Source organism: Pangasianodon hypophthalmus, chromosome 23, assembly GCF_027358585.1.
Source record: "Pangasianodon hypophthalmus isolate fPanHyp1 chromosome 23, fPanHyp1.pri, whole genome shotgun sequence".
Lineage (NCBI taxonomy): Eukaryota > Metazoa > Chordata > Actinopteri > Siluriformes > Pangasiidae > Pangasianodon > Pangasianodon hypophthalmus.
In genome coordinates, this window is record NC_069732.1 from 10,838,464 (window position 1) to 10,861,521 (window position 23,058).

At 38.7% G+C, this 23,058-nt stretch overlaps 1 protein-coding gene across 1 annotated transcript in view; it reads right to left on the minus strand.

Moving 5' to 3' along the window:
- csmd2 (CUB and Sushi multiple domains 2) overlaps nucleotides 1–23,058 on the minus strand; it is a 309,743-nt gene that overhangs the window by 63,679 nt on the left and 223,006 nt on the right. The window contains exons 30-41 of the mRNA XM_053228691.1: nucleotides 20,627–20,821; nucleotides 20,031–20,147; nucleotides 18,716–18,829; nucleotides 15,931–16,026; nucleotides 14,261–14,464; nucleotides 12,393–12,517; nucleotides 7,773–7,869; nucleotides 5,154–5,258; nucleotides 3,432–3,550; nucleotides 3,079–3,148; nucleotides 977–1,093; nucleotides 21–230 (exon numbers count right to left, since the gene is read on the minus strand). Coding sequence (XP_053084666.1) covers nucleotides 21–230; nucleotides 977–1,093; nucleotides 3,079–3,148; nucleotides 3,432–3,550; nucleotides 5,154–5,258; nucleotides 7,773–7,869; nucleotides 12,393–12,517; nucleotides 14,261–14,464; nucleotides 15,931–16,026; nucleotides 18,716–18,829; nucleotides 20,031–20,147; nucleotides 20,627–20,821 — 1,569 coding nt within the window. The remainder of the gene's footprint in view (nucleotides 1–20; nucleotides 231–976; nucleotides 1,094–3,078; nucleotides 3,149–3,431; nucleotides 3,551–5,153; nucleotides 5,259–7,772; nucleotides 7,870–12,392; nucleotides 12,518–14,260; nucleotides 14,465–15,930; nucleotides 16,027–18,715; nucleotides 18,830–20,030; nucleotides 20,148–20,626; nucleotides 20,822–23,058) is intronic.

Here is a 23,058-nt window from a genome sequence, read left to right on the forward strand (position 1 = left end):
AGACATTCACACATTCTTACCCTGATAATCAAATCTGAATCCTGGTTTGTTCTGGGAATGATCACTGTGGAAATACACTGTGGTTTCATGAGACGTAGTTAGAAGAGATGCCGGGACATCCTGCCCACTGAATCGTCCAATCACAGTGCTAGTGTCAAAAGGGCCGTTCCTGATCTCCAGAAAGTCATGGTTGGCCTCGGTTGAGAAATTAAGAAACTGCATGTGGGCTCCTGTTTAAATGAAACACAAGATGTAACAAATAGTAATGATTAGCACTTTCATATGACTAGCTTCAGAGTTACACAAGATTTCCCAGAATGCTAATCTAAGAGCAGTTTGGGTTGATTTCATTTTGTTCTATCCTTAAATGATCCTTTGTTCTGTCCTTGAAGTTCTAGCCTTTAAGAAGTGGTTTCCTACATTACCCACAATGCCATTCAACTACCTGCTGATAGTCTGTGCCATAACTATAGCTGCACTGAATTCTGGGACTTTGAATCCACTGTTTGCTGTCTTCACTACTTCTACGATTAAGTTATTATTATAATTGCATTGAACGCCGCTGGAAAGTGGTGAGTGAAAAGAAGCTCTTGCGCTTTTGTTTTTACCAGCTAACCGTGAAACCTGACCATTATCCCTTATGGTTGAGAAGGCAGGTTTCTTTTCTCCTATCTACTGCCTTCGTAACTCCATTAGCAATGTCCCCCATGATGTCAAAGTGACAGACAACCAATAACTTCTCATGGCAATTAACAAAAAAAAAATCAGCAAACTGGCATCAACCAAAACAATTGCGCAAGAATCGCTAAACACTTCACAAATATTCCAATTTAAAAACATTTTAATGTGCTTCAGGATAGAGTTTTCTGTAACAAAATTAACTTTTCAAAACAGATGTTTCACATGAAACATCTTCTTTTGAACTTCCAAATGGGACGTTATTTGGAATGATTGCATTCAGTATCCTTGTCCTTACCATATCCGACTGGTAGGTAGATCCTCCAGGTGCAGTCGCTGTTGCTAGGGTAGTTTCCAGGGAAACCAGGACTCAGGATGGTTCCTTCCATCTCTTCTCTGATCCCTCCACACTGTGCTGCAGGAATGGAGGACAATGCAGAAAAGAATGCATCAGAGGGAATATGCAAAAAGCTATACTTTAAAAACATTTACACACAGAACACCAGTCTGAGGTGACATGCCCCACTGCTGTGCTAGCCTTCATCCCCTCTAACCACTTTTTACAGGAGTTATGCTTTTTCTTTATTTGTGCTAGCTGACCTTTCAAAGGCATCAAAGGCCTCAAGCTGCTTTGTAGCTTTTGATTTCAAAACCCGTTTTCCTGTTTCTTTTGGGAGAGTCCTACACCTTCTCACACTCTTCTCTTAGTTCTCTGTGTCTAACCCATTGATTGATTCCAACATCACTTTGATTAAAGCCTTGGCAAGGCTCTGTGAATACAGCCCATGATCCCTCATGGAGAACAGAAAGGCTCAAACTGTTCCGCATGTCTGGACAATCAGAAGCTCTCAGGAAAATGCTTATGCCGGTGTGAGCCATGGCTCTCTCCAGTAGTTCCGCCAACAGTAGCACGAGACGGAACTAATTAGTACAGAGTAGGTCACAGCCATTACTCATGTTTGTCAAGAGTCATGCACTGTGATTGTGACATGGCATTCATGTTCCCTCTTCTCTCTTGCTTTATTTTTAACACACACACACACACACACACACAAATTTACTCATGCAGTGTAGTGGAACAGTATCTATAACGGGCATGGTTTGATTAGTGTTTACTGTTGCACAAGGCCTTGATGTTGTTATTACGGTGTAAGAAGGTCTCACCTGAGAGCTGATTGATAGATGAGTGGCCTTGAGGGCTGTTTAATGACATGCCTGCCACCATGGAGCCGAACACTTATAAACTACTAGATGGGCTTCATTTGAATCAGACAGATGGCAGCAAAAGCAATAAACTCTTTACTGTCAGAAGCCATGGGTATGCTGGTACAAACTTGTTTGCATGAAGAGTGTTTTATTGGAAGAACCACCATTTATCAATCCAGGGGAACTTAATGAATACCCTACAGCTGAATCACAACACACCTGGCTTTAGCAACTTCTGAGTGAGTGATTCTATGGAAGGCGGAAAAGTTAAGAGAGGACACTGATGTAGCCAGCTTAACATGAGAGCTAGACACTTACACTGATAAGTGCATTTTGGGTGGATGGCAGATAGTAGTAGGAGCAGCAATGGCACAAATTTGTTATTTAATCATTAAAGGTAAGCGGTAACATTGACCAATCTCACCATATTAACAAAGATGCCACAAAATGCCTTTATGAAAGTTGCGAGACAAGCTGGTCAAATAATAGTGGAAAATTTTGTCTTGGACATTTTATCTTGTAAAATCAGATCTTTATTTAGATCATAATTACGATTGGTTAATCCCGTTTTCACCAAAGCAGCTGGTAGTCAATAAAATGTGATTAAATAAACTAAGATATCTGTTCATTTGACTGTTTTCAGTATTCAAATATGGAATCATGTCATCCATGGCCAGGAGCCAAGGGAGCAAAATTGACCGTGCTTTCTGGGTGGGAGGGATGGCATACGCTCCCTCCCTTGTCAATCACAACAACACCAGCCAATCGTGGGCATCTGTGAGCTCAGGTATGCGGAAGAGTGTAGATAGCGCTTTCCTTTGAGTGTGTTACACTGCCCTGTGGCGCAGCATGAGCAGCATTTGGAAAAGATTGTGGTTGGCTGGCTTCACGTATGTTGTAGGAAGCATGTGTTAGGCTTTACCCTTGGTAGCTGTTATGTGATAGGGAAGAACTAGCTAGTGGGTGGGACCAAAATGGGGAGGAAAAAAAAAGGAATCATAATGATGAGTCCACTGAACATCGTTTTAGCTCAAATTACTGTGCAAAGCATGTTATTAGACATGTAAGTCATCAGCTGTGTTGTATGCTTGTCATGTTTATCATCAGCAAATAAGCATTTGGAAGTATTATGAAATATTTTGGGTTTGGGGGCTCAAACCTGAAGTACCCTCTAGGTAATAAAAAGGTTCATACCAATGCAGAGTGGTGGAGGATAATTCCAGCGCCGTACAGTTCCTGGCATGCAGGTGATATGTGACACTCCCTGCCAAGACAATGACATGTCAATGAATCGATTTCATCATTTGTTGATTAATCCATTAGTTTATTAATACCAGCTCACTTCTACAGCCTTGAAATTCATGTCTTGTTGAGAGTGTACTTTGAACAGAGCTTTGATCTCATGTTTTGGCCATAGCGAAAAAAGAAGTGAGCCTCACAGTGAGCCTCAAAGCCAAGCCCTCAAAGCATCACACTAGCACACAAAGCTTCAGAAATGCTTCTCTCGAGTGGTTATGTATCGAGTGGTAAACACTTAGCCGGCTCACCTGTAGAGTATACCCGGGATCACACTGGAAGGACACGACATTGTTCATCTGTAAACGCTCTCCCACTTTGAAACCATTCATAGGTATGACCGGTTCAGGACAGCTTGTGAGGGACACCGCTGGAAGATAGAGGGAAGACATATTAGATATTAAGAGACATCCTTATAGCATTCATCCATTTTGGGTAATAAATTAACATGGGTAATAAATTAACGTGAGTGAGAATCAGATTATATTTCACAAAGTCTATATTATCACATCACAGACTCAAAGAAAAGATTACCAGCAACAGTCTACACACATACATACACATACACACACAGTGACTAGGAAGCAATATTGGATTTTCCTATTGATTTTTTTCCACTGATCATTAAACACCACAAAATGTGCAACCTGATGTAGGAGCTTACTTCACTTGAATTTGTGCACATGACAATCCATTTGCTAATGTAATGAATCTTATATCCTCAAAAGTGCAAACACATATACTTTTAAATGTACACACATGCATTTATAGTATGTATCTTGAAAATCTATGATTGATTACAAGTTTATTCAAGTCACCGGGGTTAGTGTGTAAAAAAATGCGTAGTGCTTTACATTATGGCTTTTTTAACAAACATTATTTACTGCATTAGTTAACATTAACAAATGAAAATATTCAGCATAAATAAATCAAAAAGTAAGTCAACATAAAATACCAAAATAAAGAAAGAATCACACAAACAAACAAACAAACAAACAATAAATAAATAAATATTCATAAAAGTTGATAACTTAATAAATGCTGGTCTCCAGGTGTAAATATTGGATTTTGTTTTTCAGCTTCAATTTTGCCAGTGAACCACAAACATGTCCATTAAGGTGCTGGTTCATGTTGACCATCATGGACTGAATTTTACTCCTTGATGGAAAGAACATTAGGAAATGCCAGGTGATTTTTTCACTTATTTTGGTTTCTTGTTAAAAATAAACTAATACAAGAGTTAGTTATTTTGTTAAAGCTACTTATGGCCTGTCACTGCTGACGTTCATGGTTTGTTCATGATAACTAATGTCAAAAAATGTATGTAAGGAAAACATAACATTTAACATAAAATAAATTAAACTGACCAGATTTGAAAATAAAGATTTTTAAGATATTTAGATATCACATAAGCTGGAGCTCATTAAAAACTGACAATACAAATTCAAACACTAACTATCATACATACACTATATGACCAAAGGTTTGTGGACAAATGAGCGTCATGCCCATATGTGCTTGCTGATACCATTCCAGATTTAGTCACCCTTTGGTGTTCTAATAACCTCCACCCTTCTGGGAAGCCTTTTTTCAAGATTTTGGAACATGACTGTGGGGATTTGCCCGTTCAACCACAAGAACATTAGTGAGGTCAGTCACTGATGTCGGGCGAGGAGGCCTGGGGTGCAGTCAGCCACTCCAACGTTGGCAATGTCTTCATGGACCTCGCTTTGTACACAGGGGCATTGTCATGCTGGAACAGGTTTGGGCCCCTTAGTTCCAGTGAAGGGAAATTGTAAAGCTACAGCCTACAACGAAATTCTGTACAGTTGTGTGTTTCCAACTTCGTGGCAACAGTTTGTGGATGTGGTATGATGGTCAGGTGTCCACATACTTTTGTCCATATAGTGTATCTGCTATACTGTATAAAAGACATATGGGCAGATAGGGTGGAGAATGCTCCCTGCTCTTACTCTTGTACTCCAGCCTGAAGCCGGCTGCTGACACACTGATGTCTGAGAAGAAGTGCAGGTACAGCTGGTTGGATGTGCTGTTCAAAAGTGCCGGCACCGAGGTTCCTAGAGAGAAAGAGAGTAAAATATGTCCTTGCTGTAAGAGCATGATTTGCAGTTAAAGCATTGCCTTTAATGGTAAGGACAAACATGTACACAGCAAATATTTACATTTATTCATTAGGTGGCTGTCAAAAGATTTGGCCAAAGTGATTTAGAAGTGAGGAAGAACACAATCTGGAACAGTCCGGGACAATACTGGAATTTAAACTCCTGAATTTAAATTTAAAGTCCTGGGATTTGAACTCAATAACACTGAGACGCTCCTGCCTCACAAGTTATGGCTAAAAAATATCTAATTGTGAATTGAAAATATTTTATATTAATATTGAAAATATTTAAATATTTGCTTGTTTCATGTTTTATTATTTTATTTGTGTAAAGCAGGGGTTCGCATACTGTTTGTAGACAGGTACTCCTTTAAGTGTAAAATAAATTTCCTGGAAGCCCGCAGCACAGATTTATTTTAAGAAAATTATTAAAATGTGTGCAAAAATAGTTTATCTGTTTATTACAGACATAGAGTAATTCTATTTTTCTAACTTTTAACTGACAGGACACATTAGGTCCAAGTCTACAAAAAAGACATTCTTTATAGGCTTACTTGTTTCTGAGTAATTGAGGATTGCATTAAAACCATAAACTTAATTGACCAGTCAGAAGATTTATACCTATAAGAACTCAATGACATATATAAGTTTGATAATAATGGGTTGTGATTTCCATTACTGTAAATAATAATTTAAAAAAAATACAGACCCTCTGGCTATTCTTCATGGACCCCTGAGGGTCCCTGAAACGGGCTGCGAGAACCACTGGGCTAAAGGACCTTGTTTTGTTTTACTTGCAAGTAGAAAGTGTCTAACACACATGTACTCATACACACATGATGTCAGCTTTGTGCTTTTATAAACTCTTGTTACAATTTGTTCAGGCTAAAATAAAATCCCAACCCAAGAAAACCAAGTTCACCCCCTGCAGTGCTTCAAGACTGCCTGCACACACTCTGTCTGAAGGGGGTAATCTGATTATCCCCCTTCTTCCCTTAAGACTGCAGTCTTTTTTTAATTGCAGTTGTATTATTTACACATCTCTCTAGGGCACTTCTAACATTTGTCCAAGGTTGTATTCAAGTTAAAAGAGTAAACAAAACCTCATTTCTCTTAATGCATGTTAAAAATATTCAGAGCCTGTAAAGTGTAACTGTATTTCATACACAAACAGAACAGCTTCAGCTTTTTTTAAATACTCTATCTAAAAAAAAGTTGAATAGTTTGTTAATACTTTACATTGTGCTGACTAAATAATATTAAGTAATGCACTTGTTAACATAAACACAGACGCTATTACATTAATAATGGCTATTTCATATTAAGTAATCAAGTACAACTGAATAGGTCAAATTCTTGTTTTGTTGATTAAAAAAAATCTGCATGCTCACCCATCCAGGCTGACTGACATAATGAATCTTGATTCATATAAACTACATATATAATGTGGTATTCACTTATTTGTTTATATAGTGTATATATAAAAACAAATAAGTGAATACCACATTAACTAATGCATTGTTTACTTGCTTACGTACTGTTATATGACTTGACCATTATTTGTTGAATTCTCAAATCTGATTGGTCAGAAGGTGTTGATTAATTTTCTATAGTACCAGGGCTCTGAAAGTAGGAACTAGCAGAGAGAACGGAAGCAAAGAAAGCTCAGGCTCGGACTTACTGATATACAGCACATTAAGACTTTGCAAGGACACACAGAAAAAGCATGGTACACACAGACAAACTTATTAAGGGCTAAACCAGTTCACCAGTACAGGCGAACACAGTCGGATAACAAAGCAATGACAGAACAGGGGTGGAGACATCACTATGTCCAAAACAATGGTGCATGGCAAAACATTAACAAAATGCACTGTTTGTCATGCTGGCAATTATACTGCATGCTGGGAGGGGGGATTCCATGACAAACTAACTTTTTTATGTTCTACAACATTAAATGTAATGTCGGACCACATTGCACCACCCTTTGAGTATTTTCCTAAAACAGCACACTTGTATATTTTGCCCTTTCATAATGCAGTACCTTTTGTGTTGTTTGTGTTAACAAATGCATTACTTGACCTCTTCAACTGCCAAGACCTTTAGATGAGTCCATACATACATTCCTCATTCTTGTAACAACATGGGTTTTGTGTTTCACTGTATTTACTGAGTAATTCAATTCAGCTCCTGAATGTTAAAGCGTAAGATGAATAACTGAATAGTAACCCGAGGCTTTAAAAGGTTAATGGTAGGTTGTCAACACTTAATGTAAAGTAATTTTTGCCAAAGAGCTTCCTTGACAATCGTTTGCAAATGACAATAAAAGAAAAGTTGAATTTAAAATACTGTACAATATGAATAGTTATCTCACTTTAGCTACAGAATATCCACAGAGGAAAAAAAAAACAGTGACAGTTATCAAGCTTGGCAATAATGAATAAGACAGTGTGTTGAAGAAGCAGCCCACCTGAGAAGCTCCCCAGCATGGCATCAGTGTTGTCGCCTCCGTCAAACACCTCTAGCGAGTCCCAGTTCTGCTCAGTCACAAAGCTGATCACCTGGATCTGCCAGAGACAACAGAGAACATACTCAGGTTCTGTTAGCATGGAGCATCTGCTAATTGGAGGGTGACTCACAGCTCTCAGCGTGGAGCAGAAAAGTTTTGGGCGAAATGACAGACAGATAGCTTTAAAACGCATACCGGGTGCTCTTCAAATCTAAAAACAGATTCCCTCTTCTTCCTGCATTGCATAACCGCGAAAGAAGCCTTTTCCCTCACTGAACTGTCAATGTGAACCCTAGTAAATATTTTGGCAGGTATCTATTTTCACCTCATCCTCAAACTGACTGAAAAAAAAATTGGACAGTCACAATGGTATTGCTGTGACTCTGGGACACTGTCATGTTTCATCAGTCTGTAGTAAAATGCTCTGTTTATTTGTGCTAGTCAATTGAAAAGCTTTAAAATGTGAGGAGTGTTCTATATGCAGGAGTTTTTCACAATCTGTCTAGAGCACAGAGCATAGAAAAATTCACATATTTTATTATAGGCTTCTTCTATTTCTATTTTTCTTCTTCACTCTTTTTCCAAACACACATCAGTAACATTTTAGTGTAGGGGGTCACATATTAAACATTAATTATTAGCTAATACTTGAATACTTATTATTAAGTATTCAATATGATTAGAACCAGTCATATGGGTCTAATGCTGATTAAAAGAAGGGCCCTTTCGAAATGCTACAGCTTGTTGCAAGGAAGATGATATTCTGATGATAGTGTATATAGATTTTGTAAATTAATTCATCATCATCATTATTATTATTATTATTATTTAATAATTAGTACTACTACTGCTACTACTTCTACTACTACTAATAATAATAATTGTAGCTGTAGCATTTCAACAGGCCCATCTTTTCATCAGCATTAGACCTGTATGACTGGTTATAACAGAAAAAGAACGATGCTTTTTGCAGACAGGCAACACTGAGATCAAGCTGAGCTCAGATGGCCTTCCTTACCTTTCCCATATCATCCTTCATCTATCCCTGTCACTCACTGACATCTTCCACTCCATCAGCCTGCCTGCATTTCACTTTCAATCTCTCTTACTGCTTAACCCCTCACTTCCCATCAGTCCTTACCAGTCTCTTTGAGGATCATGGATTCTGCATGCTTTTTGCTTTCCTGTTAGATATAAACTGTGCTTGAGGTCGTAGAAACTCAGAGGAACAGTACATAGTTGAGTAGAAAAGTTTGCACACCCTCAACAAAACAACAAACATAAAGAATAATGTCAAAAAAGTGTAAGCTAATATACTGCACTAACAAAGAAAAAAAGAATGTGTCTTTAAAGACTTTTTCATGTCTACTACTTGATTTTTTGCAAATCACTGGCAGTTTTGCTCTTCTACTCTTTGGAAGTGTCCTCGTGTGTTATTTATTTCTGAATAATGCCTTTCACTGTTGGTAATAGTATTCCTAAACACTATAAAATATTTTATCAACATTTTCAACTCTGTCAAAGGTCTATAATTTCTGTATTTATAATTTCTGTTTTCCTGATCCCACTTTCTGTTCACAGTAACTGCTCAGACGTTTGAGCCTGTTTGAACTTTTCATGCATTAAATAAGTAAGGCTTAAAGTAAGCATGTCTTATTATACACCTTAATGAGGCACATTTCAATTAACCTGAAAATGCCAATGGGGATGCAAACTTTTGAACTTGTTAATGAAGACAACTGCTGACATAGTCTCATTTGCTCTAAGGCCACACTGTAATGGGTTTTCAACAAGAAACGCCTGTAAATGAACATGGAGTTTGTTGTTAAGAACACGTGTGAGGCAACATCAAGTTACTTGATTGTTTGGTTTATGGACAGAAATGCTAATAAGAGTCAGTACTTTTTGTTATTTTGCTGCAAATACAACAAAATTCCACATAAACTAATCTATCTATATATAAATATATAACAAAAGTATGAAGATTAAATGTACTAAACTGTACCTTGTCACCTTTATTTAGAAGACCTAGAGGACGTGGTGTACATAAAAGCCACTTTAATAAATGGGTACATAACTGGACCTTAAGGGCCGCTGTTGTCCATTCACAGGGTTTAAATGATAAATGTATTTTTCACACAGTGCTGGAGCAAATACATATCTACTGAACTTACAGTAGCTGGAGATTGTTCTTGTTCAATGGCTGTATCTGTCCTGCGTACAGGAGTATGTGAGGAAAATGAGCAAGCAACAGTGTTGCACAATATAGATAATCCAGGCAAGGGAGTAAATGTTTTGTGAAGGGGATAAATGAGTCTGTCCAGCTGTCAGGAAAGATCAGAAAACACTTTATAGCCAAACTGAAGGTGCCACAGAAGCAATATTGGACAGAGTTACGAAGCATGACGGCAGGAATTAAGGGCTTTTGAGATACTGGTTCAAAACCTAGAATGAAGGACATCTGTACCTTGTCTGTGAGATTTTACACTTTCATAACCTGTACTCAAGTAAAAAGAAAAAAAAATGACAGTAAAAATAAAAAAGAAAAGAACCTGAAATATGGAACTGCACTTAGTATGAAATGGCTAAACAGAGACAGACTTATTTATTATTTAATGTAGGTGCGGTCCATTCTAAAGTGGTACTTCAAATGAAGAAATGACCATGGCAGCCATTTAAAGGGTCGAAGCATTTACTTGGAAAAGCCGTTGAAAAGAGTCATTTATGAAGGGAACAACTGATGAACATTTTGGACTCTAACGCTACAGAGACTCTAATGCTTTGTGTTGTTTATAAACTGGTGACTAGCTAGACTAACTAACTAGACTTACTGTTTTAACATTATATTTTGTAATTAATTAAATAATTAATTAATTTGTAAATAACTTGCAAATAAAAAGAATAAAACAGGCAAAGGTGTTAAAGGTTACTTTACAAAATCACAAAATGAACTGTAACTAGTAAAAGAAACTAGCATTGGCATAGGGAAGTTTTTGTGAACAAAACTACAATTAACTGGTCTAGTTTATGTAAGTGTAACTGGTCTAGTTTAAGTAATTGTGCATCAGTAAACCCTGGTTTAGGCCAAAAATGGTGCCACTATCTACTCCTGTATAACCAAATATGAATACATTAATCTGATTAAATAGGTAATGTGTTCTAAACAGATACAAATACAGGCACGAGTTGGAGATGCACTATTCACTCTTTGTAAACTATGCAATCTTGTAATATTAGTAAATATTTGTAAATCGTAATGGAAATTACAGTTCACAGTGAATGGGCAGTGGCAACTCAGTAATTAGGGCTGGTTAGGTATGACTGATTGGAAGGTTGTGAGTTTTAATCCTGTTACTGCAAATCCTACATGGCTTTTTAGTGGCCATAGTGCACTACACAGGTTGTAGAAGGCATTATGGGTTGCCATGTAGTGAACATATACACCGATCAGCCATAACATTAAAACCACCTGCCTAATATTGTGTCAATCTCCCTTGTGCCACCAAAACAGCTCTGACCCATCAAACCATGAACTCCACAAGAGTGGTATCTGGCAGCAATATAGCACCAATTTAGCAGCAGATCTTTTAAGTTCTGTCAGTTGTGAGGTGGGTCCTCCATGGATCGGACTTCTCCAGCACATCCCACAGATGCTCGATTGGATTAAGATCTGGGGAATTTGGAGGTCAAGTCATCATCTTGAATTCTTTGTCATGTTCCTCAAACCATCCATCCACCCATCCATTTTCTGTACCACTTATCCTACAGTATGCTACAGTAGCTATTCTGTGGGATCGGACCAGAAGGGCTAGCCTTTGCTCCCCGTGCGCATCAATGAGCTTTGGGCACCCATGACCCTGTTGCTGGTTCACCAGTTATCCTTCCTTGGACCACTTTTGGTAGGTACTAACCACTGCCTCCCGGCCCACAAGACCTGCCATTTTGGAGATGCTCTATCACAATTTGGCTCTTGTCAAGGTTGCTCAGATCCTTATGCTTGCCCAACTTTGAAAACTGACTGTTCCCTTGCTGCCTAATATAACCCACCCCTTGACAGGTGCCACTGTAATGAGATAATCAATGTTATTCACTTCAGTGTCAGTGGTTTTAATGTTATGGCTGATCGGTGTATGTAGGGAGCAGGAAGTCATTTGGGATTCAGCCTACTCTCTGGTTTGATGACATAGAAATAGCTGTTAATCAAGTGCCATCAAGTATTTGCCCTGCTTGTTATGGAGAAACGTGCACGCAAGTCCAGAGTGACCTGAAAAATGTGTTTTGGTTATTGGAGTCAAAGAGTAGGCCATATTAATTATTTACACCATAGGTTTCAGATTTATGGGTCTCTCCCCATTAAAGTAGATAGGAGCCTGGTCTTGTATGACTGGAAATTGGCTTGGGATCATTGCCAAGATAGACACTGACTGGACAGGCTTGATAGGGTATGGACATCTCAAAAATGGACCACACCATCTTTCACACTCAAAGCTGAGAAATTACTAATATGAGTTTGACAAGATCTCTTATTTACATTTTTGATTGGAAGTTTGTATTGTTCTTTGTAGATGGACGTCTTTGTACCTGTATCCCCGATCCCTCGGGCACAGTGATTTTCCACACACAGCTCAGGCTGTTCAGATAGGGCTCAGGGTAACCAGGAGACAGAATGGTGCCTGTGCGCTGGGTCAGATTTCCCCCACAGGGAACTGAAATACAACAAAAAAGTCATTATAAGTAAACGCAGAAATAACACACAGGTACTGGTTTCTCTGATGGAGCTCCCATGGCCAAACATCTGGCAGCTGCAGTGGAGCGCATAGGTAAGCATCTGTAGTATCTGTGTTATGGTTGTGTGTGCAGACCCGTGCACAGTGTACCTGCAGCGGCACCTGCACCGTAGAGTGTGTGTGTGTGTGTGTGTGCGTGCGTATGGAGTGTGTGCATAGTGCTGGAGGCCATGGCAAGCTTGTTAGGCAGGCGGGAGAAGGTGTATGAGACAGGATCCTCTCAGGAGGAGAACCCTCAAGCCTATTTGCCATCATTCCTCTCCCAGAGTGCCAAAGAGAAAAAGTGTGCCAGCTACAGTGGACCATTTCAAATTCTCATACACACACACACACTGAACCAAAAATGAAAGATATTGAATACACTCATGCACTAGATTGGTTTATACACTCGAGTTTAGAACGTGAAGTAAACTTGGTATTTAATCCATGGAAAATGAGTGTGAGTTACACACAAAAATTTCCAACTCTTCCATGTGATTCTAAAATTTGCTCAGTGGTAACCTCATTATCAAGATGAGGACATTAAATAATGTATGATGCTGCAATGGCAGTGCAACATGTTAAATTATTCGGTTACTACAACTTCTAAGATATTTTTAAAACAGACTTATTAAGAAGGTTCATTGAATAATTAATCCATTCAAAGTGCATAAATATTGTTCAGATTGATTGTTGCCTAGACTATTTGTATGACACATTTGTTATTTGATCTTTTATTTAATAGTTATTCCTTATTTATTATTGCATAACATAACATAAAATGTTGGAGATATAAACTGCATCCTAAATGGTACACTTTGCACACTTTTAGTGTGAGTACTGTGTTCAGAATTGAAATTAAACAAGCTCATACACTATTTATACCCAAACAATTTGCTCAAATGACCGAAAAGAAGAAAACGTGGACTGTTGGAGACATTTGGTGGAAGGGGCCAGCAAAGGCCAGTTTGGATTAAATTTGTCTAAATAACTGACACAGCAAACAGAATGGAAACAGAAATGCCAATTTTGGTGTTCCTGAGCTTACAAGTGTGGTCTTTCTTTTTAAGGATGTACCAAATGAAACTCAAAATCCAAATACAGTCTATTTAGTCTCCAAATCAAGTAGATTTTGTAACTGGCTACATGACGCTAATGCTAGCAGCATCTATGTGCCATGTATTCGCAACATGATTGATAGATAAGTAGAGATGCCTCCTTGTCCTGTTTGGTTGATCCATAACATGTGTTTTTTCCTCACATTTATAGAGCCTAGGGCTCCACAATGACTTGTATTTTTCCTCTAAACTTTATTGCCAGCTGCTAGAATATGAAGGGCACTTAACCAAATATTGAACAAATGTGTGCTGACTTAAAACCACTGATCCTACTTTTAAGTATTTAAGATCCATAGTATATTATATGAAAGTAACACAGTGACAGTAACATGGACACAACCTGAAAGTACTGTATAGTACATTAGACTTTAGAGAATCCTATACTGACAAAATCTGGAAGATCAAGAAATGTCTAAGTGATATGAATTATGTACATTAAACATTTTCAACAGACAAGACATCCTGTACACTCAGCAAGACTCCTAACTCTGAGTGCTGGTGCCTGGGGCAGTACATGTGTGCAGTCAGGATGAAACCACTGCCAGCCCCAGGGGTGTTTTCTCACCTATGCAGCTGGGGATGGTGTTGTTCCACTGTGCCAGGGCATTAGGCACTGTAAGGCACTCGATGGCACTGGGGCCTTCCAGCATGTAGCCTGCGTTACATTCGAATCGCACCACAGCTCCTACAGCAAAGTTGTTTCCTGTGCGTCTCCCGTGCCTGGGCTCTGGGACCGAGCTGCACTGAGTTGCACTGGTTCTTGGGACGGCTAGGAGAAACGAAAGAACATTACGCAGCTTGTGATATTGAGAAATGTCTGTGGCAAAAAATCCATGACCTGTAACTTTAAAAGAAATCTCCCTGACCGCATTTTTTTTGTTGTTGCCTTTTTTTTTTTTTTGAAAATAAACCTTTTATTTGCACTGTGTATTGGATTTTTTCCTTAGGCTCTTGACCTGCATATTTCATATTATACCACTACTGAATTCTTCACTCCGATTGGTCAGATGGTGTGTATTAATTTTCTATAACAGCAGCTCTCACACTAGTGCTAGAAGTAATTCAAAGCAGGTTATATCAAAGTGTTCATTCTAATATGTTTTAATTTACACACACACAGGGACACTTTTTTGGTGGACACTCCACATAACATGATCAAAAAATAAATTGTGTAATTATTGATAATAGATACTTATTTAGCATTTTTGGAAAGAGTCTCCAGTGTCAGTGCATTCTAACAGTCTGGGATAAAGCTGTTACTTTGAGTCTTCTGAAAGGAAAATTTTCAGAACAGAGGACTTTGTGCTTTCTGGTTTCTCGGTAACATGACGATGCATTTTTTTTGTCTTATTACCTTCAAGAAAGAGAAAAAGTAAGAATTATGAGGGAAATACTGTTTATTTCTGTTCTAACATAAGTGATAACAGAAACTAACTTGTTCCACAGACGTTCCACAACATTAAATGTAATTATAAATAGAAAATGTTTTGTACCCAATAAATAAAAACGGTGGGCTTTGGCAAATCATCATGTATTATTCCTTACATAATAATCCATAGATTAATTTTTGCTGCTGAATTGAAATTTCTAAAGCACACTTGAGTACGTCTTTATGATATTAACCAGATTTATTCTTTGTTATCTGCATAATTCTGAACAAACACACAAACTAAAGAGTTTATTGGAATAAATTTAGATGGATATAGCTCTATCACTCTAGATATATGACTAAAGACTATGAATTTTAATTGCTTTATTTCTATATATATACTTGTTTGTTTTATAATTTAATTTATTTCTATATATGCTTGTTTGTGGACTCCTCATCAGAGATTTATACACACATCTACACAAAGACTAAGTGATAATGTAAAATGCGTGTAGGGAATACGCAGGGCTAAAGCACTGTGAAGAAGAGAAACAGTACAATAATACCACCTCAGACTGTAAAAGCCAGCTCATCTGTTATAGAGATAGAAAGATTGTGGTGCCATGCTGTGAGGGAAGCCCCAAAGCAGCCACAACATTCACTGTGTCATTTGTTAACGCGCGCGTGTGTGTGTGTGTTTGTGTGTGTCTGGATATGTGGGTGAGAGCATGTTTAAATTATTCAGCTTTTTCCCCCCACTTTGGGCCTACAGTCCTAAAAATGGATGGTGATGGGACTCTCAAGTCTCTGGGTGGTAGATTTGATAAATCAGCAACATGAACAGCAGCCAAACTTCACATCAGTACCTTGGTAGACGAGGTGAAAGCCTCTGGATGAGGAGTGTCCTTTAGAAGTGAATCGGATGAGGATCTGGTTGGAGGTGGCCAGTGGCAGGGACTCACCTGCATAAGAAGTCATTTCATTGATTAGAGTCACAGCTTTCATCAGCGTTTGCAATAATTGTCACTGCTGACTTTAAATGTTTGAAACACACACAAGGGTGTGTTTAATACTGTATGTAAAGCGGAGCTAGTCATTTACTCTGTTTGTAACAAAAAGAAACAGTTTGTTGAAGTATTTTATGTTTTCATATACAGTAATATGTGCAGAATATTGCAGGAATATAGCCAAGGTTAAAAAGTAAATATAAATAATCCCACATTATTGTGGTGAACTATATTTATGGTTTCTTAAAGTTTGGCCAAAGCACAATTATGAAATTTTTGCCAAAACTCACTTTTTTTTTTTTGACTCTTTGCCAGAATTCATTCACAACAACACACATTTGTTGGCTTTTTATTTGATTAAAACATATCATGAAACAAAACTGGCAGTGTCCTGATCATCAAGGCTCAAGTACAACAACCGCTACATGGCATTTATTTCCAGTTTTGCAGGAAGCTATAATTTGATGGAGGAAGGAAAAGTGAACTGAAAAGTGAAAAAAGGACTGCAAAGTGAAGCAAAGAAATCAGACACAATAATAATAATCATTATTAGGCTAGGGTAAACAAATCACCTTCTCTCTATAGTATTTTCATATCTCTAGAAGACCTTCCCTTCAACTACCAGCAGTTAAATTTTCCTAGCCATGAAATCAATTTTCTGAGGCACAGGAAATCTTTTTGGACACAAATTTATGCATTATATCTTTCATCCTTACATCCTTTCATCCTTACTCTCTCTCTGCTCTACCTGTGTATCTCATTATTCAGCATAAGCTTCGTGTTTCAAAGTGTGTGTGGGTGTGTGTGAGCATGAGATGGGTGAACAGAGTATGGTAGATGTTCTCACTGTTCCCTGGGGCTCAGTGGGAATTTTGCTGAGCCCAGATTTAGTATTGGCAGGTAGATCACAGATGAGAACATGACGCACCATGTACAGTCATGGCATGTGCTGGGTTACACCAGCACCACCACCTGAGCCTGGGGCATGCTGGGTAGTTATTAGAACATGGAGCTATGAGCAGCTGTCAGACTGGCAGCTAATAATCTAGACCGGAGCAAGGTGTAGGGAAGCCCTGACTGCTTATTTATTTACACCTGCAGCTTATTTCCGCCGTCCTATTATTATCGGCACTGCTGCAATACAGGACTGACACTGAAATCCTTCTTATGAAGAACTTTAATAGCTAGGCAGTGATGCCATCTTGGATGACGGCTCCTTCCCGTATGTACTTCATATTTGCTTAGAAAGTGTAGTATAAAATACATTGTGTAGTGTTTCATATTTTGTTATAGATTTGTTAAGCTGCCTGACAAGTGACTGCAGAAATAGCTGTCACTGATGCCAGTATTTGATATTTTTCCTGATATTCAACAAATATATAAGAGCTGGCAGAAATATTTTCTTCACTGGCAGCCCACACAACACTTTGTTTACCATGCATGATGGAGTAAGCAAATTTTCACAGTCTCCATACACTTTACACCGATTTGGACGCGTGTCCATGGCAGAGTGTATACTCTACCTTAGATGTCCTCTGTGTATATGCAGGCATTGTTCTTTATGTTAATCTAAGCAAAATAGATTGCAAGAGGTCCAGCAGGAAAACTACATGAGTAAGAGACATGTCACCAGGGACAAGCGGAATCTCAGTAGGAACAACGCTTGGATGCGCTAAGCGTGTGTCAGTGTTGACGCTAACAAGGTACTGTCAGAAAGGTGTTTTTTTATCCAAAGTAAAAGCTTTCTGCATTTAACTCCGCATTGCTTTGCCTGCTTAACTCTGCCTTTATGAGTCATTAAGTCTGTTATGTTAAATACAGAAACTCAGTGTTTTCCTCCTCTCGGCTACAGTGCACTCCAATAATTAAGAATTTGCACAGTTATTGCTGCTGGTAAAAAGACCCAGAGTAAAGTTTAACAGGCTGTTCTCAATTATTTCAAATAGCAACAGAACCACTGTTGAAAACCACAGCAGGGTTTCACAGAACTATGAAATATATACAAGCTTGTGAAATGCCTCTTACTTTTGAAACTATGAATTTACTCTATAACTTATACTCTCTAAAAATATAATCATATGTGTGACTGAAAAAAGAGAGAGAGATGCAGTGTATAGGCCAGGGGTGGGCCGGACACGGAAAAATATTTCAGTGAAATAATATACTCGAAAAAATCCTGAACTTGTCACAGTTCAACAACTCTAAACGTGAAGCTGAACACGGCTTCTGTAGCGGATCCTCTGTTGCAGCTAATCGCATCAGTCTATTTGAATTATTCAGCTGAAGTGAAACAAAAAAGCAAGCAAAATAGAATGTTTAATGATATGGACAGAGAAGTACAGGTTTATTCTCCCTGCATCAGATTAAAAATAAATATGTCTGATCTGTATCTGTTCCGAGTCCATGGCACTAGTCAAAAGTAGTACCATGAAGCAGCAAAGTGAACCTAAACTTATAGTTACGAAGTAATAATTAATGGTTAAGCATTAAAAGGTAAATGTTGTCATCATTCATTCATGTTAGTTACTTATCTGGACCGTTGTAACCTTTGTCATTTTTATGTAATTGAATTAAATTTTACTTGAATATCCCTGGTATTGGCAATGGATTGCACCATGTCAAGGGGGAGGGGTAGCAGGCTGACCTGAATGAGACCCTGAGAGTGAGCTCAAGACCCGGGCATGTTGCGTTGGACCGTCGTAAACTTCCACCACATCATTCAGAGCCGTCTGGAAGAAGGCAAACTGGCTGAAGACCACTATCACGAGCAGACATGGAGGGACAGAGAAAGAGAGAAAGGCAGACAGGGTGAAAAAAAGAAATGACATTTTTGACAGAAGCACTTGTAAACAAACCTCTGGAATCATGACTCTACACCCCCACAAACCATAAAAAAACATTTAAAGCGACCTGGTTCATGACAACACACTCCATTTTTTTTTCTGTCATTCAAAGCTATTAGAACATGCCCAGGAATGTGCCTTAACTATCTCTATTTCCACAACGTGTGCCTCAGCCAGGTGAAAATATGTTCCTGTTCGAATCCAGCGATGCTGTGATGCCGCAGGACTCTTCGAATTGCCCAAATGACCTCCACCTTTTATGACACAGACAACAGCGTCCTGTGGTCAAGTAGCACCTGCTGGTGTGAAATGAGCTATGGCTGCATTCACAAACCCTCCAGCAGCCACTGAGTTCTCATTTACTTTCTTCATCAGATGGAGGGAGGGAGAAACAGCGAGTGATGCTGTATGATACAATATGTCTATGAAAGTTTTCAGCCATGCAGGTCATTTTCAATGTTAAAGCAAATGCACAACTCATAGAAACTTCAGGCCTGAATTATATAAACCTGAATAAAGACTGACTAAACCATGAGTTGCTGAGCTGCTTTCACTGATAGCTAACGCTAGTACTTGTATTGTGTACTCTAGAGATGTTGTATTCTTTTTTCAGGCTTTTATATGATAACTATTATTACTAGTATATATAATATACATTTTATTAGATCCAGCATTTGTTCAGGTGCACTGAGTTTACAATGGAGAAAAGATCCTGTGTAGAAAGTTGTATTTGAACCTTTTGTTTCACTTTATTGGAAGCAAAAATGAAAGCAAAAAAAAAAAACTTTGGAACCTTGGCTGGACTGCACATGCCTACTTTCTTCTTTCAGTGTGCTGTTTTTTCTCGGTTGTTGGAAGATTTTATTGGCTGTTAATTGTTGATTCTATCTGACAGTAAACCTCAGATGCTGTTATTTGTAGCAAAAAGTACAAATTATATTCAAATGTCCAAATGATTGCAATGAAGTGGACACAAGTCCAGACTACATGTTTTTTTTTGCTACTTAGCACATAATGATATGAGAATTTAAAACAGGAAATCAAATAGGCTAATCAGTACCACTGGTGTATCAGTGTAGGAAAGCTAACCAATTGGCTTTGAATGTTTAAGCATACCATAATCGTTGGGCACGACCACTGAGTAGAGACATGTTCTCCCACCGCTGTAGTTTCCAGGATAGCCAGGGGAGAGCACGACTCCCTCCAGCCCAGAGTACTGGCCACCGCACAGAGCTGTGAGACAGGCCAAAAGAGAGACAAAGAGAGAGAGAGAGACAAAGAGAGAGAGCGTATTAAACACTAATTTTCTGTCTTCCCCATCTCCTCTCTACTGCTCCCTCATTCCGCTGATCTTAAATTACTTTCCTTGTCTGATTGCAGAGCTGCTCTTGTGGATGTCCCCAGTGTTTGCCAAAGTGAAATTGCAATGTTTTCTAAGAGTCTCTATGGATTAGACGTGTCTTTCCCTCTCTCCAGGGAAACAGTGCACAAGACAGTACAATCTACAAGCAAGCTGGCATATCTACAGTTTTAATACAATGATTTTTTTTTTACAAATGTGTGTGCTGTCATTTTTGAATCCTAACTCATTTTATATATTATGCATTTCAGGTATTTCATGAGAGAGAAGAACATTCATTTAGAGGAACATTCACAATTACGAATTTAGATTTACATAGTGTGTATAGTACAGATGAAGCATTATTTTTTACCTATGCAAACAGGTTTTGGTTTATTCCAGGTGGGTTTGCTGTCTGTCCCCATGACACAGGTGAGGATGGCTTCTCCCTCCAGTGTATAGCCACTATCACAGTAGTAGGTCACCGTGGAACCAAGCTTCAACTCCGTGCCAATTCGAGTCCCGTTCCGGACAAGACCCGGCTCAAAGCACGACTCTCTGGGGTTCTCTGTGCAAGAAATAAAATGGGAAAGACATTGAGAAAGTGTATAAAGAGAGAGAAGCATTAGCAGGAGACAGAAAGGGCAAATGTGGATGATTTATGACTGTTCAAATCAGTGATCTTGTAATATTAGTGAAATAGTAGTGGGTCCATAAACAGTTAAAGGTCAGCATTGGGACAATTATGTTGATTATCCACAGAAAGGAGTCCTAATTCAAACAAGATGCACTCTGTATAAATAAGCGCACATAAATATGTGCACAAGAAAAAACAAGTTGCCACACTCTCGCACACACAAACCTAGAGATGTTCTTTATGCTCTGATTCCCCCTTCCATTCGCCCTATCCTGATGAGGTGCACGTTTGTTCTTGTAGCAGACACAGGAGAGATTGAAAGTGACACTAGGCTGGACGAAGGCCTGCTGACTACACAGAACAGTCACTCAGATCAGACTTATGTGCACCCGAGTGTAAGAGAAGATTCGGAAACAAATTAGAAATCAATTGCCATTTCTATGTTCCCACGAGAAGGGAAAGTGCAACTGATTTTTATGTGCTTTCTGTAAGACTTCTATAAGAAGAAGAGTCCATGCCTAACTGGAGCTCAAGTTAACTCACACACACTAGCTATGTGAGAGAAACAGGCTTGTGCTCATCATGGCTTAGAGGAGCACTGACGCAGGTCTGCAATCTGCTCCACGCGGCCAAGCACACACAACCTGCAGCCTGACAGCTGACATTAGCAAGCACCTGGCCTCACTGCACTCCCACACCACAAGCCTGGCGCTCGCCTGTAATTAAGACTGGACTGCAGCCTTGGCCCTGAGGAGTAGCACAGGTGTGTGTGTATGTGCATGTGTGTGGGCCTCAGTGTGTGTCTGTTTGTGGCGGTATGCCTGCTTGTGCTTGTGCATTCTAAGTGTTTGATCTGGCAGCGAGCACTGAGATGTAATAGAGTAGTCGTGACCGTGTGTGTGTATGTGTGTTTATTTAACTATCGGTCAACCCTGCCGAGCCCCCATATTGCACCTCGGAGGCCAATCAAACCCAGCTGGGGGGCTGGGAAAATCTGATTGGTCTGTTAAGAGGTTGATGGTGCCTGAAAGCTGATCCAAGAACACTGGCCTGGATAGCGGTGACCGACATGAGCCAGGGCCAAAGCAGACACACATAACTGTTCAAAAGAAACCGCCCATAAACAAACAAGCTAAAGTGTGCATGTTTTCCACATTGCTGCTTCATTATAATTCATTAGTGAGGCAATAACGGTCTGGAGTTGTAGCTTTTGAAGTAGTATAACTGAGTCCATTTGGTCCACCAGATTGAGAGGACACTGTTTGCTATTTCACTATACACAGCTATAAAATATTCTCTCACTGAATGTAGTGTGTTACCCTGCATCAATGTCTATCTCATTCAGCTCCTAGTGTAATACTGTTGCTCATTTAGAGTTCAATGACTTTACAGGAGAGTAGGGTAGTACAAACAATATCTTTTCATAACATAAGTTGACTAAAGAAAAAAAATCACACATTCAGAGCTTCATACAATATACAGTACTGTGCAAAAGGCTTAGGCACATGTAAAGAAATTGTTTCTTCACATGCAATGAAAATGTTTCTTCATTCGACCCTTTGCTAGTCTCAGGTACAATTTGTGCAGATTTATAAGGAAATTAACTGCAAGTTTTACTGAGAATCTTGCAGAACCAGCCACAGTTCTTCTGGACACTTTGACTGTCACAACTGCTTCTTATTTTTGCAGCAAAACCCAGCAGCCTTCATTATACTTTTTTTTTTGTCTGAAAAGTGTCTCTTGCATAATATGCTGCTTTCTTTACTGACATAAAAACACTTTTTTTAGTTTGGGAATCTAAAATGTTTTTGCACTGACTCGATAATGTAGAAGTCATAAAATGAAAATCTAACAAAGTGTGTACTAAGAAAAATAGGGTGCCTAAGACTTTTGCACATTACTGTACACACACACATTATATATATATATATATATATATATATATATCATATAATTTGATGGAAAATATCTTTCTAAATCTTTATGAAATCTATTTAACAATTCAGTGTAATACGCATTGCACAAAACACTTCAGGGTATGCTGGTATAATCAATGACAGGATGGGGCGAGGCTTTACCACCTGAGAGTCCTTTACACCATGACATTTTTCCAACGATAATGACACATTCTACGTTTTACTCATTTTCAGTTATGTTTAATTATGTGG